Source organism: Siniperca chuatsi, linkage group LG22 (assembly GCF_020085105.1).
Source record: "Siniperca chuatsi isolate FFG_IHB_CAS linkage group LG22, ASM2008510v1, whole genome shotgun sequence".
Classification (NCBI taxonomy): Eukaryota; Metazoa; Chordata; class Actinopteri; order Centrarchiformes; family Sinipercidae; genus Siniperca; species Siniperca chuatsi.
In genome coordinates, this window is record NC_058063.1 from 7,834,607 (window position 1) to 7,853,656 (window position 19,050).

Genomic DNA, 19,050 nt, shown 5'->3' on the forward strand with positions numbered 1-19,050 from the left:
ACTAAGAACAAAACATAAATGGGATAACTTATGTTCATTTTATTCCAACATTTATTTTATTGTTTATTTTATTGCTTTTGTGTATTTTATTTCTTTATATTTCGTCATTCACTGTGGTATTTTATTTCTCTTGTTGTGAAGCACTTTGTATTTTGTTTTGATAAGTGCTCTATAAATAAAGTTTTATTATTATTACTATTATTATTATTTATTACTGCATGTATCTGTATTTTTCTGCTGATAAAAACATAACATAACTTTCAAAGCCAGTAAAACATTAACAAACTAATTTTGTGTATTTATGAAGACTTGAACCTATTTTAGGCTGTTACACTAACCAGGTTTCCACCATGAGAAATTAACCTGACCTATACTATCAGTTCACCCTCTGATGTGGCACCGGTGTAATTTAATTTAATTCCAGCAAGGGGTGCTCAGAGTCAGATTTATACAGCAGCCGATTAATTCACAGTGATACCATAGTAAATGTACAAAGGTGATACACACATATAATGCGGTAAATGTATTTGTTAGGCTACAAACACATATTACAAATCAGTATTCAGTACTATTGTAAGTGTACAATAGTGTGTAAAAAAGTGTGTTTCACAGATTATTACAATACAAAGGCAGAAAGTAAGACAGCATTATACCCTAATCGTTTAGAGTTTTAGGCCTATAATCTTGACAGTTTTCAAAACAGTCTCCTGGAAAATATTTTGCATACAGCAGTGTTTCCCCCCCCCCCAAGCATCCAGATAAAGATCAATTAAGCCACCCTACCCACAATTAGTGGTCATTAGTCACATTAATCAATTAAAATATGCAAAATGTGGCTGTAACGAAATGGCCATTGAGTGTGATTATCAAGCTACCACACACACACACACACACACACACACACACCTTGCTCATTTTACTTGCAAGAGGCCAGTGCGCCTGTGCGGACCGGATACTGGAAGCGGAGGCAGTTGCTGCCTTCAAGGCTACCGGTATAATCGGAATTATGTCAAAAAACACTGAAACCACAAATAGAAAAGGTGGGTAAGTGAGCAAGTCGGCATTTTGTCTGAACGGGGATGCGTCATGATGGAAAATGGTTCAGAAATAGAACTGCTGTCACAAAGAAACAAGCAGCCTAGTTACCACTTCACTTAGCAACTAAAAAATGTATATTAACACTGAATGAAATTACTACTTTAGTAGTTAATGTAAAAGGGGGCTCCTCACGTTAGTTGTAGAATTAAACCCACTATACATTGCCTTCCCAGCTCTAAACGGCTGACAGAAAAATGTAGCAACTAGTTAAGCTAGCTGGAAAAGTCAAACATCTAGGGAACAGTTAACGCTAGCTAACGACTGCTAATGTTACACAAAGCTAAAGATATTTTCCCCAGGAGTTGGTAAGGACTAAAACAGAGGTAGGCCAGTGAATATTGGACTTACATTTGTCAGGTAGCCAGAAACACAACTTCAACAGGATTATAATGTTGTTCTGTGTATGCTGTATGTATGTAAAGTTGGTAGTTAATGCTAGCAAACTTCTAGCTATGTCAGGGCTGTCTGTCCGCTTGTTGTTTAGTTCTTCTGCCCCCTGCTGGCCAAAATAGGATAATGCAGCCAGTAAGCCTCAGAGAGGAAAAGCACAGGTGTAATTTAATTAATAACATTAAGGGTGGCTCTGTTCCATTACGTGTCCCACTCATACAGTCTATTATAATGTCCCACTAAGCCAGGCCAGTGGGACAGCAGACACAATACCAGGGCCGTGGATTTGACTCACCGAAAATATAGCCGTTATTATTAACCGTATTAGATACACCTGTACTTTCTCTTGGCCATGAAAAGCGTCTATTGCCCTGCGTTTTACATAAGTTTTACATTCTCATAGCACAAAGAAATTCAAGGGAGAATTTAAAAAAAATTAACAAATCAAACTTTAAAAAGTTTAACAAATCAAATGACAAAGCAGTAGGCCTATCATAATTACAGTAATTTGGTCTCTCCGCTCTAGTCAGACAGCTTACTCATTTTAATTGTGAAAATGTGTTTACCATTTATGCCTATTAAAAATAGTAAAAAATATCCCATGAATGTTTTACTGTTACTGCTTATTGTTTTATTCTGAGTTCTACCTTTTTTAATGTTATGGTCATGTCTCCTTATTAATAGTATATTTTATTGTTTCTCTCTCACAAACTTATTCATTTTGTATGAAACCATAACAATAATTATAAAAGTCTGTCACCACAGTATACAGTAGGATAGACTTATCTCTATGATAATTTCGCTGAAAAGACTGAACCAACAAAACCCACCTCTTTTACAGGGTCACTTTTGTTACTAGGTTTTTTTATTTTTCATTAGCGTTAAGTACTCTAAAGCAGAAGCTTCCGCTGAGCACCTGAACGCAGCACGAGAGCTCCAGCGATGTAAAGAGAAGGAGAGGGAGAGGAGGAGGTGGAGGCAGCTCGAGGAGAAGCATGAAGAATATCCCCGGTGTCTAAACTGACAAGTCTCTCTCGTAAGGGGCCGACTGGAAGCGGAGGGAGGCAGCGGGGCCGAGGACAGGATGGAGGAGAAGAAGCAGTTTCTTTGTGGGGTGGTGGAAGGTAAGAGCGGCCGACTTCATTACTGACCTCCTATCAGATCATGTGATTTTTTTCTTACCTCGGGGAGATGCTTTTGAATAGACTACCGTTTGACCTATATTTCAGCATTGTTTTGTAGCTTACTGTGGGTAAAGGGGGGCGTGGGAGTGGTTATAGGTGTAAGAACACTGACGTAGGTAGGATATAAAGGTCTTTATGAGATGATGTGGTGGTGATCAGCCAGGCTTGAAGTGGAGATCAAAGAGCAGGCGGTGAAAAGCAGTTAATAATGTCTGGTTTAAAGGCTGCAGCCTAAGGAAAGGAAATACTCTGGATAATGGCTGGTGGTAATGAAGATGATGATAGAGATGATGATGATAATGATACTAATGGTAATGAATATGATGATGATGAACAAGATGACAATGATAACGGTGGAAATAAAGATGATGTGATGATGTTGATAATGACAATAATGGTGAAGGTGACGATGATGATTAAGATGCCAATTATGATGATGGCAATGATGACTGCAGACTGTGATGATGTGTGTTGGGGTGACATGACAGTAGTGATGATGATGGAGATGCTGTGACAGAGCATGTGAGGAAGAACACTGTAATGATGATGATAGTGGTGGTGATAATGATGAAAGAAAACAATGAAGAAGAGGACAATTTGAGGGCGTCAATGAAAAAATGCCAATGAAGAGGACTGATGATGTTGGAAGTGATGGAGATAATGGTGATGATAGTGATGATGATGAGGATAATGATGATAAAGAACAGGAGGAGATAACCACAACACTAGCAGCGGTGACAATACAGGTTACAGCTACAGGTTATGACAATGACAAAGCAGGATACAGACTAATTACTGCAGAAAATGGTGAAAAAGAAGAAGAAATTGATGATGATGATTGCAAAAGAAGGCGAAAGTGATAATTGTGACATACCTATCTGTTCACCCACCCACCCTCTCACCTCACAACCACACACACACAATATGAAGACATTATGCTGCAAATATGTATCTGATTATATGCTGCAAGTATAGACCCTAAAAGACAAAACAAAAATATTGTTTTCTGTGTAATACAATCTGAAGGATTTCTATTGTTTTTTCACAAGACAACGATAATGACAATCCATATGCATTTAATACATTTTTGTTCATACTGTTAGTGAGAGCAGGTGATAAACCAGAATCTCATCATTTCTGTCAGTGTTTAAAAGCCAACTTCCTGTCACCTCCGAATCTCTGAGTCATCAGAGACTGCACAATTATGAAAATAATTATTTTATAGTTGTGCAGTCATGATACCACACTATATTATGGGATTTTATATGATCACAAAGTGACAGAAATGTGGCTTGTCAAAACTGCTGGCAATGGTGAGAACAGATCTACAGTATATGCTGCTTCTGCTGTCATCTTTGTAAATAAGGTCTGTTTTATTGCTGCAGCTAACAAATACTTTCATTGATTATATTTTTGATTAATCAATTAATTAAGTCCATGAAATGTCATCCAGTAGTGAAAAATGCATCATCATGTTTTGCTTTATCCGACCACCAGTCCAAAACCCCAAACTATCCAATTCACATGGCTATAAAAAACAGAGAAAAGTGAGAGTGACAGTAACTTAAACGATTATTAAAATTCAAAATTATCGAAAATGAAATTATCAAAATTTTCATTAGTCAGCTGACTAATTGTTTCAGCACTGGTCTGTCCACTGTCTCAACTTTTCAGCTCTATGATTCTCAGCTAATTCGGTTTCACAGCCCTTTGGGATGTGTTTATTCTGGAAATTCATATCGCAATAATAAAAGTATGACACATCATGCAGCTCTAGCACAAACACACACACGCACGCACGCACGCGCACGCACGCACGCACGCACGCACACACACACACACACACACACACACACACCTTATTACAAATTCTTGAAACCCCTCAAACCTTTGTGTTTCTCAGTTCCATGTGGTGGCATCCAACAGAGTTAGTAATTGGGTCTGGCTTAGTGGGGAGCACTCCGCAGGACACACACATGTACACCCACATGCACACAGGTACATTTGTCATACACATGCACACCAAAATACACACTCCCCATGGGCATGCAGGAGAAAGCAGTCTGGATCTTTAGTGGATCCGATTTACTTCTCACTATGACCCATTTACAGTACACACATATGCATGCACACACACATACACACACACACACAAAACACAAAGGAGGGAGAGCGATACTGGACATGCTCCCATTCCTAAAAATAGAAAATGTGATGGAGAGTGTAGCTGGAGATGAATTATGTGTCTGCCAAACACAGAGGGGATGTGACCAAGTAAGCACATCCTTTTATATGCCCATACATGCAGTACTGTAGCTGTAATGTCCTCTTATAGTGTCCAGTGGCAGTTTGTGATTCATTGCTGCAAAGCTGGGAACTAAAAAATAGCACAGAGAACCATATGATATGACACATGCCATGGAATGCCATGGTGCATATTCAGTGATCACACATATGTCAGTTTAAATATGAGTTATGCACAGTTATTTAATATATCAAAAAGGATTTACACCAACCATTAATGCATATAATAGTAAACACATCAGTTATAGAAACGTGTCCCCTGCATGGCCTGGTAGAACTAATCGATAATCTAGATGTTTCATTATGTCAGTGATGTATATCTGAGGGTGGGGATTTATACTGACATGTATGCACTCTTTTCATTTTTATTCTTCCTCTGCAGGTTTCTATGGGAGGCCTTGGTCTATGGATCAGAGGAAAGTTCTCTTCCAATGGTAAGTCTGCCACCACTCTTTAAGGAAGCTTGTAAACTGCAATGAACCTGGTGTCTGCAAGGTTACATGTACTGTACTGTATGTATGTGAGCACAGGTGTCCATCCATGTCTTGTTAACCTGATCAGAGGGGATGTTTATGTGTTGTTGTTCTTCTTCACATGAATAGCTTGAGCTCAGGAGCTACTGACCCGACGCCTGTGGGCTGAATCCAGTTTCATGCCTCTATTTCAGTGCCAGGCAGACCTGAGAGAAATCACTGACGCAGAATGACTCCATAGCAAAGGGCAGGCTCATCCTCAGTCCTGAGGCTCAGCCATGGATGACAGGAGGGGGAGAAGGAGAGTGGTAGGATAGAGATAGAGGATCAAAGATGGGATGCGGATCATTTGGTTCCATAGATATTGTTTTCCATGCTAGCAGCGTGGCTGTAGGGATGGCAATGTCGATCTGACGGTCAGTCAGACTGAAATATCTCAGCACGTTCGTAGGGCCTAGAGGATGAATCCTAATGACCCGGACCCCTGATCCTCTTGACTTTCCTTCTAGCGTCACCATAAAGTTCACTTTGTGTTTTTTTGTAAAGTATTTCAACAACTACTAAATGGATTAGCACAAAAGTTTGTACAGACATTCATGGTTCCCAGACGATGAATCCTATTGACTTTGGTCATCCCCTGACTTTTCCTCTATCTGCAACATGAAGTTAACTTTTGTGGTTTTAACTAACATGTCTCAACAACTATTGGATGGATTGCCATGAAATTTGGTACAGACATTCATGGTCCCTCAGGTTCCCTCAGGATGAATTGTTATCACTTGGTGATCCCTTATTTTTTCATCTAGGTCTAAATCAGGTCTAAATTACTGTATTTATAATTTCTATTTCAAGGTCAACATCTCTATAAAGTACAGCCTTAACTTTACTTTTTGTTTAGTGCTAATTAGCAAATGTTAACACACTAAACTAAGGTGGACATGGTAAACATTATACCTGCTAAACATCAGCATATTAGTATTTATCATTGTGAGCATGCTAGAATGCTGACATTAGCAGTTAGCTCAAAGCACACAGAGCCACTAGCATTGCCGTAGACTCTTGGCCAGTGTTAGCATGTCAGCACTATCAGTAAATAGGATGTTACAGAATTTCACTGTCTAGACTTTTTGGCTGCCTTGTAATGAAGAATGAATAACAGTTATAAAAATAGTTTTTCACCACATTTTCTTAACTAGAATCAGTATAATTATGTCGTCCTAATACAGAATTGATGTGTCCTCTTAGCCTTTACAGAGGGACGATTTTGCTGTGCCAATGGTTCTTTATTTAGCAACATCTTTTTCCATGCAGAGACCTTCACACCAGGGAGCTGTTCAGCACAACCACACTCTTTAGTTGGTGGCCACCAGAGTGTGGAGCGATACCACCGATAACAGATACCAATAATAGGCTGTTTTTTGCAAGCATCGTGACAACATAAAAATTGTGGACAAAAGCCATTCAAACCAGATAAAATCAACATTCAAGATAATCAAATGTTCCATACAGTATGAGCTCTCCAAGAGACAGTAATCCAATATCAAGGCAGCGGGGTCATGAGGCAAGTCTCTTGCCAAGTCTGAATTGACTAAACAAAAGCAAGGCAGCTCCTTATTGAGACAGTTTTCATTCACAGTTTCATCAGCTCACAAAGAGACACAAGCTCTTTCAGTTTGAATCAGCTCGCAGTGATTTCCATGACAGTGAACTACAGAAGAATACTAAAAGATTATTTCTAAGTGCAAAAAATACACAAAGTGCCAATTAAGGCATCGGTAGCCCATTCATGAAAATCAAAACATGTACACAATGACAACAATGGGTTAAATATGAACTGATGCACTGTATACCTTGTAGATAGTAGGGAACTAATTAATTCTTGATGACACACTGATCTTACAAATGAGTGGGGCGACGTAAATCCCTTTTGGGAACTGTGACACAGTTTTGCAGTTCAACAGCCAATAGTGACAGCCGACTACATCCCCGGAGATAAGATGTTTGCTCTGCTCGCTGCTTTCCACTGCTCTTAAATATACGGACCAAATCATCATAGCACACTATTTATGCCCCTATTCATGTTATGGTGAACTGTATAATATTTGTAATAAAAACATACAGTCAGTCACCAAACAACACTTTGTTGAACAGGCCATCGCTGTTTTATAAAGAGACTATGAGGATGAATTTGACTTCCAAATTTTTGTCAGTGTAGCAGCAGCTGAATGTGTGGGCTCCAGGTTTATTTATAGATCATCTTTTTTTAGACGGAAGTGTGGGGTGCAGGCAAAATTCATACACTGAGTGTTGCATAAGTTTGTCAGAGTAGGGTTGTGGATGTGTGGATGTAAATGCATGTGTATGTGTGTGTGTGTGCGTGTGTGTGTGTCTGTATCTGATTGTGTGTTTGATGGAGGTAGGTTGCAGCTTTGTGGAGGCGACTTACACACCATCTGTCCAGGAAATGAAGCAGGGAGAGAGTGAGAACATAGTCCACCCACAAATGACAAGGAAGAGCTGGTCCATGTCCAGAGAGAGAGAGAGAGAGAGAGAGAGAGAGAGCAATATTCATGTTTGTGTGTGTGTGTGTGTGATGCTGATATTGTTTCACTCCAAGTACTATGCTCTATTTATAATTCAGGAGATCATTTCCTGTAACAGAGACGGCCACGATCGATACAGTGAATCTATTTTCTTGCTGCTTGTTGTTTTTCGTTTTTTTCACCCCACAGTACATGACAAGGCTAAAACGATGGCTTCAAACTTTGGAAAAGATGGATATTTACAAAGTAATACATTATATTTTAAACGTGATTTGCAGAATATAAAGAATTACTTCAAAGTTCGTGCACTCCAGAAAGTTTTATAGACAAGTGTGTTGGATTGTAAACTCTGACTGTGAAAGAAACAAAAAATCACACACACTGTTGATTTTTCTGTCCTCAGACCTTCATCGGGTAAAATTCATAAATTTTACAAGAATATAAAGAATGAACACCAAATTCAAATCAAATCGAAATGTGAGCCACAATGTAAGAACAGAGGAAACCTGCTTTAAGAAGTCATTTCAAAAGTGACAAGTTTGCAGTCTGGACAGAAAATGCCAGAGCACCTTTGGACTTGAGAATTTTGTATTTTAAGTTGTTCAAAAAGTGCTTGAATCAAAAAATGTTGGTAAATGCTTAAAATATTTAGCAAAAATTAAATATAGTCTAACAAAGAAACTGTCAAAAGTGGTTGCAGAACCAAATCATAGTGGTGATGGGAAAGTGCAGGTTCAGACATTTCTTAAGTGAATGTCTTTTCTTTCTCTTAAAGTTTTTCCTTTTTTCCCCTTGTTGCAGATTCACAGAGTTAAAAATGAAATGACTTAAACCTGTACTTCATTTCCCCTCCCCATGCCTCCTCCGCCCATGTCTTTCTGTGCTAGGATGCAGCATTGGGGGTTGAACACCTACCTGTACGGCCCAAAAGATGACCTAAAACACAGACTGTTGTGGAGAGAAGTCTATTCTCCTGAAGAGGAGGGTAAGAACATCCCATACATCCATCTATCTGTCGATTTATGTATTCAACCATTCATCCACCCATTTGTGCATCCAAGTTTTCCTACTAAGCTATAAATATAATTTTTAAATCACCAATCATCAAGTGGAACTTCAACGATTTTACACATCAAAGTCTATTTACAGGTGTTGGAGAGTACTGCTAAATATGTGGGAAAAAAAGTTGTATAAAGCCTTTAGTGACTGCTGAGGGAGCTGCATGAAGTCTTATAAATTGCCTCAAGTGATGTCACTCTGTAGCCCACTCCTCATCTCTGCTTGAGGCTAGCCTGATTTAAAGAGTCTGGTGTGGTTTATCAACCTCAGACATCTGTAATCATAGTTTAAAAATGTTTGCAAACACTGGCCAGTGTGTCTCATTTTGTCTCATTTTAAATTTCAAATTCAATTTCCTCTCCTCTCCTCTCAGGTCAGTTGCGTACTCTCATAGCGGAGGCCCAGTCAAGAGGCCTGAGGTTCGTTTACGCCCTCTCTCCTGGTCAGGACATTGTCTTCTCTTCTTCCTGTGACCTGACACTACTCAAACGCAAACTGAGACAGGTATATAAAACAATAAGATAATAAATACTTTTTAGGATTTGAGCCTCTGTCTCTTTTTTCTCTCATACAACCTCATCACTCTCTCCAGGTATCAGACCTGGGTTGCCAGGCATTCGCCATTCTGTTTGATGACATCGATCACTCCATGTGTCAGGCCGATAGTGAGGCCTTTTCTTCATTCGCCCATGCTCAGGTCACTGTAACCAATGAGATGTATCAGTTCTTGGGGGAACCACCTGTCTTCCTATTCTGCCCTACAGGTAGGAGAGCTAAACTGAATTGAATTGAAATATTTGTGGTCTACAGAACCTTATAAAATTTGACAAGGGCAGTTTTTACATTAAGTCTGATGATGAAATATACCTCTCTTTCTCTCTCCCTGTAGAGTACTGTGGTTCTCTGTGTTCTCCCAGTATATCAAAGTCTCCCTACCTGCAGACTGTTGGAGAGGACCTGCTGCCCAACATAACTGTGATATGGACAGGTGAGACACATACACAAGTTAGCATAAATATGAAATATTTAATTGATGAACTAATTGATTTAACTAATAAGCTCTATGGCTCTATTAACATAAACCAGAGAGTAGAAACAGACACATGTACAGACATTATCGCCTACCCTGTTTTCAATTTATTTTAAATGTTTTGCTTGTCTTTATTTCTCTACCTCAGAAGCTATTGTTTGGTAGCTACATTAGTGTTGTACCATGATAGTTAAAATGTCCATCAGTAATGTTACATTGGGAGCTACAGCTTTTATGCTTGTTTTTCACTTTAGGAAATGCAAACCTTTCTGAGCACATATGTTGTACATACTGGAGACCCTGACTTGCCTCACTCACTCTGGAACCATTCATTAAGGCGATTTGCAGGCGATTTGCTGCTTACATGATCAAAAATGGTGGCAGTGTCACAAATGACTGTCGTGTCAAAGTTAAATTGAGAGGAAATTATGTCATGTTGCAAATTGCAGCTTGCATGTTGCAAATTTAGTGGCCAATTTAGTCACCTGGCTTGCAAACTTTTAAACTGCTCTGGCATTGTTTTCTTTGGACTGAACATTAGTGTACTTTACTTGGTGCATTTTTATGTGATTCCTTAGAATCTGCCACCTTTTTGTGATGGACTTGGGTCTGCTGTCCAACTTTTCACTAGGAAATTCACGGAGACAGTAACATAGTTGTTGGGGTTTGTTTATTCCGTGTGTGCTGGAGCATAGGCAACACCTGCCCTCATTTGAACTAAGAAAATAGAAGTACTTCCAGGAAGCCTACAGTATTTGAACAAAGCTATTCAAGAAAATATGCACCGTGTCATGAGCATGTAAGCATCTTGTCACACACGATGGTCCACCTAGTCAGAGAAAACGTGTTTTTCCTGCAGCAGTCATTTTGTTTAGTTATGCTAGAGTAGGCTCTCAAAGCATGAGTACCTGATGGTTATCAGATATCAACAACCATCTTGATATTTAGAGTAACATAATTTTACATTTTGAGGGTTGTTTCAGTTTTGATTTTTTCAGTCACTACAGTGGTCTGGAAGAAGACAGACATACATTTTCAAGTGGCCTTAGTGAGGTCCTTTGGTGAATGTTCAGATTTTAATGGCATTATTCTTTCTTGTGTAAAAGAACCTAAATTAAAGGGGCATGCTCTCCAAAGTTCAAATACACTGACTGGTATGAAAGTGCCTTAGTAAATGGAAGGGGAAGCAACTTCATTACAGTCTCCTGTTGTCTCAAACCTGTTTCTCAAACCTTTAGGCTCCCACTTGTCAACCTTTTCTTTTCACTCTCGGTCCCACAGGCAGTAAGGTCATCTCCAGGAAACTGTCTGTAGACTGCCTGGCTGAGGTGGAGTCTGTCCTCCAGCGCCCCCCGCTCATCTGGGACAATCTGCACGCTAATGACTATGACTCCAGACGTCTCTTCTTGGGGCCTTTTAAGGGCCGAGAGCCTCAGCTGAGGAGCCACCTGAGAGGCCTGTTACTCAACCCCAACTGCGAGTTTGAAGCCAACTACATCCCTCTCCATTCGCTGGGAAGCTGGTACAGAGCTGGAAAAGAGGAGAGGAAAGGTGAAAGGATCGGTGGAGGGAAGGATGGCGCAGAAAGGCAGAAGGATTAATGAGCAGTTGGAAGGAAGGAGAAGTAGCAGTGATGAGACTGGAGAGTGAGGAGATGTCCCCAGTTAATAAACGAATATTGGCTCTGCCAGACCAGAGCCATGTACCATAGTCCCATTGCTTCCTGGATAAATGTTTAATAAGCCAGTGTTGCTTGGCAACTAATACAATTTTAACCACCAGGCAGACATTTTGTGTGATATTACTTAACAAATAAATTAACTTGTAGGAATTAAAGCTCCATCTGTTGTCCTGGACAAAGTTACTCAATAGACTTTCAGCTATAGTTACACAGAATAAAATCAGTCTTCATCTACTCTCACAACAAAGTGGATCTATTCACAGAAACTGTTTGGAGATCATAACTTTCAGATTTAGTTCAACTATTTCACACAAAGTGCATATATATATATAAGTACATATATTCCAGGTTGTGCTGTGGATGGAAATGGAAGAGGAATTTTAATGATTACATGGGAGGGAGGAGTATGGGGTGTTGGTATTATGTGTAAGTAATTACTGGATTCAGTCTTTTTGTGTGAGACGGATCTAACTATGGTTTCTAGTGTGGTCCAAATTTGACTAAAATAATATAAAACAGGAACAATGTCTATTTTCTGGAGTTGGAAGAATTCTAGGTTAGAGTTAGTATCAGAGTTGAAATTAGACATGTAATAGAGTTTTTATGTTTAGCATTTAAGCATCGAGCTGAAGTTGATCTCGTTTCGCTAGTTCTTTAATTTTCCTTGTCTACGTTTTTGAGTTTGTCATATTTAACACTCAATACTGCAAAACAGTCTTTATAGACGAAGCTTGCAGACTGATTATGTCAAGGAATTTGAGAGTCGTTTTCTGCACTGTGTACTGTAATATGAGTAATTTAGTATCCTCATATATAATAACACAATGTTGTATATGCTCTAGATGAGGAGTGTGACTACTGTCCTGATAAAGCTCTGTCTGCTGCACTACATGATTGGATGGAGGAACTCAACCAACCACTACAAGCAGGTAAAACATTATGATTTGGTGCTGTGCTGTGTGTGTTGACATTAGACCAGACTCAACCAGACTTTACCTGCTCAGTCACTTTCATGTCCATTGAGTGGTCCAATGAAATCAGTTTATACCTTAACTGCATTATTTCAGTGCACTGTTGACTGCAAACTGAAATTTTGAAGGTAGCACAACAAAAATGTATTTTGCCCACAGTGTTATTTGTACTTAAAAACATAGCCTATGTTGTTTTTTTTATCATTACAGGTCGGCAGAGCACACGAGCAGACCAGCGTTCCTCTGCTCCACCATCTCGTTCCAAAACTCCTGACAGATCCGACTGCCCTTCCACCTTCAGAGGAACCTCTGCCGTGGCCAAGCTTCCTGTTTTCCCCCTGAACTCCAGCTCACCCCCATCGTCACCCACTAAGATCAAGGGGGAGAGGGAGGAACGAGAGGGGGAGAAGAAGATGTCAAACCAACCTAGTCAACCCAATCAACAACCTCCAGGATCCAGGCCTGGAGCACCTTCAGGTGGAGGCAGGGGACAGAAGGCCCAGGGTCGGGCACTCTGTGGTGGGAAGGGCCTACTAAGTGAGTCTCAGGTGCGGCTGCTGGTTGGTCTTCATTATCTGCCCCACGAGCATGGGCCGTCTGCCCAGAAACTGCTGCAGGACCTGACCTGGCTGAAAGCAAACTGCCACCTGGTCAGCACTAACAGCAAGAAGGCACCGCCTCAGAAGGTCAGTGTGTGTTTTGTGTAGATTTCTTGTTGGAGATGATTGATAAGAAGTACATGACCATTTGTACTTGTACGTATGTCCTCAGATTGATGAGTGGCGTGGCCGGGCCTCTGGGTTCCTGTCCCTGTGTGAAGACATAGCACAGCTCCACTGCAGCGTGGTGGGTGGGGCCAACAGGGCTGTGCTCTATGACCTTTACCCTTATGTGTGGGACCTGAGGAACACAGCTCTGGTGGCTAAAGCATTCATATGCTGGCTGGGTGAGTACAAAGAGAGATGGAGGCAGGAAACTATGGGAATACAGAATAATATAATGTGTTTTACTTTATTGTACTACTGTATACTGTGCTGTTACTATTGTCATACTATCTCTGTGCTGTACAATACTGTACTATGCTATGCTTTGATCTATAATAGAATATACTCTGCTACAGTATAGTATAGTATTAAAGTACTATACTATGTTATAGTATAGCATATCATAGCACACATAGTACAGTAATCTAAAATATACTAGTTGTGTATATATATATATATATATATATATATATATATACCCTATAGTACTTTGCCTATAGTATAGTATATATAATATTATGTATAGTACTAGCCTATAGCATAGTTGCGTATAGTATTGTATACCAGTATGTAGAATACTATTCCATTCTACCCTTTAATACACTATAATAATATAGTATAGCAGTAGTTTGCTGTACTACACAACTCAATATTACACAACTATAATATTTTGCATTATAGTATATATTGTATAATACATTATAGAATAGCATAGCATAGTATAGTATAGTAATAGTATGTGATGCTATTCTACTCAATATTACTTTGCCTATAGTGTAGTATAGCATATCATAGCTTAGTATACTATAATGCAGTATAGAATAATATAATATAGTATACCAGTAGTATGCCACTGTATGCTACACTCTCCTCTTCTAGTTTTTGTTATACTATACCATACTATACCTATACTATAATCTCACCCAACCACTTACTTGTATCACTCAGATGGACGAGTGTTGAGTGACAGCTCCACCCTGGGCACATGGAGGAACTGCTTCCACTGTGAGTAGGCATGACCTTTAAACTCTTTGTCTCCCTATCTATGCCTGCAATAACTAACTACAAGGAGCCTCTGCTACAGAAATCATTTTTCTGAAGATTTTCCACTATTAACGCAACATCAAATAAGGATTTCTGAGCACTAGCTTAGTGAAGCTCAGCAGATAATGGTGAAGTTAGGACTGAACCACCAGTTATGCTTCAAATATTTATGGCACCAAAATCTCTTAAGGAGCTGTAATGCTTCAAAACACTGAACTTTTATGCTGGCATGAATATTTAAAGTTAATTTACTGGTGCGATCATTTTCCATCTGCTTTTATAACTTTCATGGCATTTCATTGGCCCTAACCACATGATGTCACCAGACTGACATTTGGTTCTTGCCTGTGGTAGGGTGTGGGAAGACCACAGGGGTGGACCTATTGGGAGTGGAGTCAGAGCCATGGGCATTCAAAGGGGGCGTGTCTGGGGAGGTGCAGGTAGGTGTATAACATTTTCCATGGATTTTCTAAATTACTCCTCTTGTTTTTTCATTGTGTATGTGTGCATGCTTGTATTCTTAAATTCTTAATAATATGTGACATTCAAGTTCAATCCTTTCATAACTGCCTAACGTGTGTGTTTTGTAGCTGCTTCTCCCAATAGGCAACAGCAGTGAAATCTTCACTCATCCTCCTCCTCTCTTCCCTACCTCTCGTCTCTATAACATCAGGCCCTACCATAGCAAGGACAAGGTAGGAGAGGTCACACCCACACGTTATTGTTTCACACAAAGAGTAATGATGGGATAGTTCATGGAATATCATGGAAGTCAAAGAGGTGCGTTTAAGATAGGGAAAGTCGGGGAATATTGTGTGTAGTTTTTTACAGTTACAGTATACAAAATCACTGCATCAACTGCAAAACATAAGCGTAGCTGCTGTGGAAACCCCACTATTTCCCTCAACTTGGAAACAAACCAGGAAAGAAGAACATTTTTAGGTCATGCAGGCACTTAGTGATGGAAAGTCATGGAAAATGTATGGAATTTTCAGTCAGTGCCACAGTTGGATCCTTATATGGAGAAATCCTGCAAAATTAAACAGTTTTTAAAGGACCCTGATTGTTCAGTCACCTGTAGATTTTTTAGTTAACATTTACACACTGATGTGGGGAAACATATGGCCTAATAGACTGGGGCATGAAACCATACCCATCTGTTAAAACGATAATATTTTATTTTATAAATTATTTTTTCATTTTGTGTGTGTGTGTGCATGTGTGTGTTTGTGTTTAGGTGGAGTTGTATCGGATGGTGCGCCAACTCCACCTGAGGACTCAGGGTGGCCAAGAGTCCAGTGCTGCTCACCCAGATGTCATAGGAGACAGGTGTGTGTTTGAGAGAGATAGAAAGAAAGAGGAGAGAGAGTAATCTTCTGCATTGCAAAAGATTTCCACAATGGATATTTATCATATTGGAATACTATATTGGAATATTTTTTGAATAGTAATGTCTTTTCATTTCCATAGATGTCTCGGACCGTGCCTGGCATTGTGCCCCGAGTACAGCTTCATCCTGGAGGATGAGCTGGGTGTGTGCGGCTGTGTGTTGGGCATCTTGGATGTTCGCTTTTTTGCCAAGCGGTGCCAGGCCAGTTGGCTGCCTGCCATGAGGGACAAATACCCACCCAAAGGGGGCAACACACACCCCAACACACCGGTGAATATGTCGAGTAGAAGAAGTCATTAAACATCCTTTTTTCAACCAGTGATGTAGCTGTAAACAGCAACAATAGATGGTAATTATGGTAGGAGTAAGCATCAGTCATGACTAGTCTAATTATATTCCTCTTGATTGATAAGACATATTGAATGATTTTGGAGAAGTAGACAATTGTGAATACAGAGCACTTACGTTAGAGTATCTTTGTTGAAATTGGGAGGAGATAACAACTTGGCTGTAGTGTTGCTGTTGCCCATCAGTTGACTGATCTCAGGCAAAGAGCCAAACAGAGCCGGTGGTGAGCAACAGGGACAGTCAGTCCCAGACATCTGTGGAGGATTTATCTGCCCACTCTGTGCGTCATGGTGCACACTGACAGCCCTACTTTGGATGCTAATCATTCACACTGCAGCCACAGGTGTATGAAGGTAGAAAAAGTATTCCAGTTGAGGGATTTATTCAAGTTGAATTGGCCAAAGTTGGCCAAAGAGTTGGTAAGTGCTTGAATGGCGTCTGTTCCTGCTTTAGTAGACATGAGAACATAATGCCAGTAGTTTATGTAATTAATTATTACCATACGTTTTTTGTTACTTATACTTTCCTTCCTCGTATAGCTGACTCTGCTTTATTCTATCTTTTTTCTGACTTAAAAACTTGGTAGAGAAAACCTCCCTGCTAGCAAGTTCCATTCCAGGAAAAACTGCTCACCAGCTTCTCAGACAGGAAGTACATTAGACTAATCACAGAGGTCTATGTTTTCAAATTAAAAGCTGCGGTTAAAGGAGAGACTCTGTTGATGTTACAAGGCATTGAATGTATACTCATAATAAATTAGGTGAAATTTGAATATATGATGATGATTAGTCTTCATACTGTCTGTGTATAATTTTGTTGTTAGGTTGCTGGGTAACTTGAAAGTATCCTGGAGTTTTTATAAGGTGCAATCAGTCAAATATGGCTCATTAGTATCATCTAGTGGCAGCTGTTGGAAACTACAACATCATAGGAATATGCATGGCATACCCTTTTCTACAACCCTCCATCAAACAAGCACACTCAAGAAAAATGATCACCACTCTCCAATCATTTAAGCTGAATAGGACAAAATTCACTTCCAGAACCTTAACCATCGGCAACACATTGTGAGAATGTCCTTGTGTCTCTGCTTTCCTCTGTGTAGGATTTGATCCAGCTGATGGAGGAGGACCAGGGAGAGTACCCAGACTCTCTCCTCTATCACTTCCCCTCTCAGCTGCGACTGGATGCCCTGCCTGAGCTGGTAGACATTAGCGTCAGCCGCACCCTGCTCACCGCCCTCCTCACTGCACTAAAGGCCAACGGTAAGGACAGGGTGTTGAGTCATTGTATGGGTGTGTATGTCTGTGCCTTATTTGATCTAAACTTAGGAAATGGAATACTAAAAGCACCAGTAACCACTGCCATTCACATACCTCTGCACAGTGTGTGAATACCCTTTCTGGAGGACTATCTTGTCGATATTAGCATTAGTGCTCACCGGCTCAAGGCTAAACAGAAGAGCAGAAACTACTCCATTAATGCGAGCAGGGGTCATGCTGCCTGTAGATGTTTTCACACCATTAAATTCAGTAGTTTTAAAATATGTATATAATAATATTACCTGCCTGCTGGGGAGCTGATATTAATTCTGAATGTTGAAATTCTGCAGCTGGAGAACAAGATCTTCATTTAACTGTGTTGAAAAAACATATGTTTTATGACCTTTTATTTTGTGTGTGTGTGTGTGTGCGTGTGTGTGTAGGTTCTCAGGGTGTGTTCTGCGAGGTGCAGCCAACAGACCGTCAGAGGCTGGAGTTCTTGACAAAACTGGGCTTCCTGGAGATCCTTAGAGGAGAAGCCAGGAGCAGAGAGGGAGTGGTGCTGGGGAGGCTGCTCTGAACATAAAACACACACACACACACACACACACACACATTCACTCACATGGTCACACACATACACACCACCAGAAACATGTAAAGACACTCACACCCATATAGTAGATACACACGAAAGATGTTAGAAAGACAGTATGTACAGTACAGCATAGAGACGGATAAGCTTTGCAAAGAAGCAGGATCTGTATTTTCTCCATTCAGAGAGAAAACCTTTTTTAAGGGACAATCCTGGGTTCCTTTGAGACTGTGTGGCAGTAATGGGGATAAACCCAGAGATTTCTGAGGGATTTACAAAATATAAAATAAGCTTGGAGTTTAAACCTTCAGCAGAGCTATGCTAATCTTTGTCGGAAGTCAACAACAGAATAGTTTGAGATGTGAGCAGAGCAGTAGATCACAGCAGCTACAGCGTTCTCCTCTGTGGCACATGTGTCATTTACACATATGTATCTTTTCTGTTAAAGCGGTTATTATCAATATTTTACCAAATATACTGCCAAAGACGGAGCTAAAATGAGAGTCAATATTGTACTTACGTTTGCCAGGTAGCCACAAACACGACTCGAATGAAATGAATGATAATGTTGCAATGTACCGGCTGGATGTGTAAGTAGGCAACTCCATATCATCTATACAAGTTGATAATATGTTAGTGATGTGTTCACAGGGGCAAATCTTCAACCTACAAAAACCAAAGTGTAAAAACCACCCATTGTGCTTTTATGGGGGCGTTATGTGCTGGATTATTTCTTGGCCAGGCGCAGTAGTCTTTTCGTTACTGTGTGGTTGCCAGGCAACCAGAGGAGACACTTTGTTTTTTGTACAGATTAAATGAGATATAACGTGTTAATTAGTGAGCTTAAGAGGTGCTGGTAGGTGGATTTTGTTAACACTGGAGAGAGCCAGGCTAGCTGTTTCCCCCCATTTCCA

General features: G+C 40.1%; 1 protein-coding gene across 1 annotated transcript; it reads left to right on the forward strand.

Moving 5' to 3' along the window:
* The first annotated feature begins 928 nt into the window (after nt 1–928).
* On the forward strand, nt 929–19,029 carry si:dkey-183c6.8 (protein O-GlcNAcase). Its single transcript, XM_044184715.1, has 18 exons — nt 929–1,040; nt 2,330–2,612; nt 5,359–5,410; nt 8,880–8,977; nt 9,425–9,555; nt 9,644–9,815; nt 9,941–10,039; nt 11,363–11,632; nt 12,605–12,691; nt 12,944–13,419; nt 13,505–13,679; nt 14,446–14,502; nt 14,896–14,981; nt 15,132–15,236; nt 15,779–15,870; nt 16,012–16,201; nt 17,385–17,544; nt 17,985–19,029. Exons 2-18 carry the CDS (start codon nt 2,573–2,575, stop codon nt 18,119–18,121), a joined length of 2,427 nt encoding a protein of 808 aa, XP_044040650.1. The 5' UTR covers nt 929–1,040; nt 2,330–2,572; the 3' UTR covers nt 18,122–19,029.
* Nucleotides 19,030–19,050: the final 21 nt, after the last annotated feature.

Bases quoted from the DNA above. Each gene is read 5' to 3' on its own strand.
- si:dkey-183c6.8 (XM_044184715.1), top strand. From the start codon at position 2,573: ATGGAGGAGAAGAAGCAGTTTCTTTGTGGGGTGGTGGAAG. The intron at 14,503-14,895 runs GTGAGTAGGCAT...TGCCTGTGGTAG, and splicing joins ATGGAGGAACTGCTTCCACT to GGTGTGGGAAGACCACAGGG. The intron at 15,237-15,778 runs GTAGGAGAGGTC...GTTTGTGTTTAG, and splicing joins CCTACCATAGCAAGGACAAG to GTGGAGTTGTATCGGATGGT.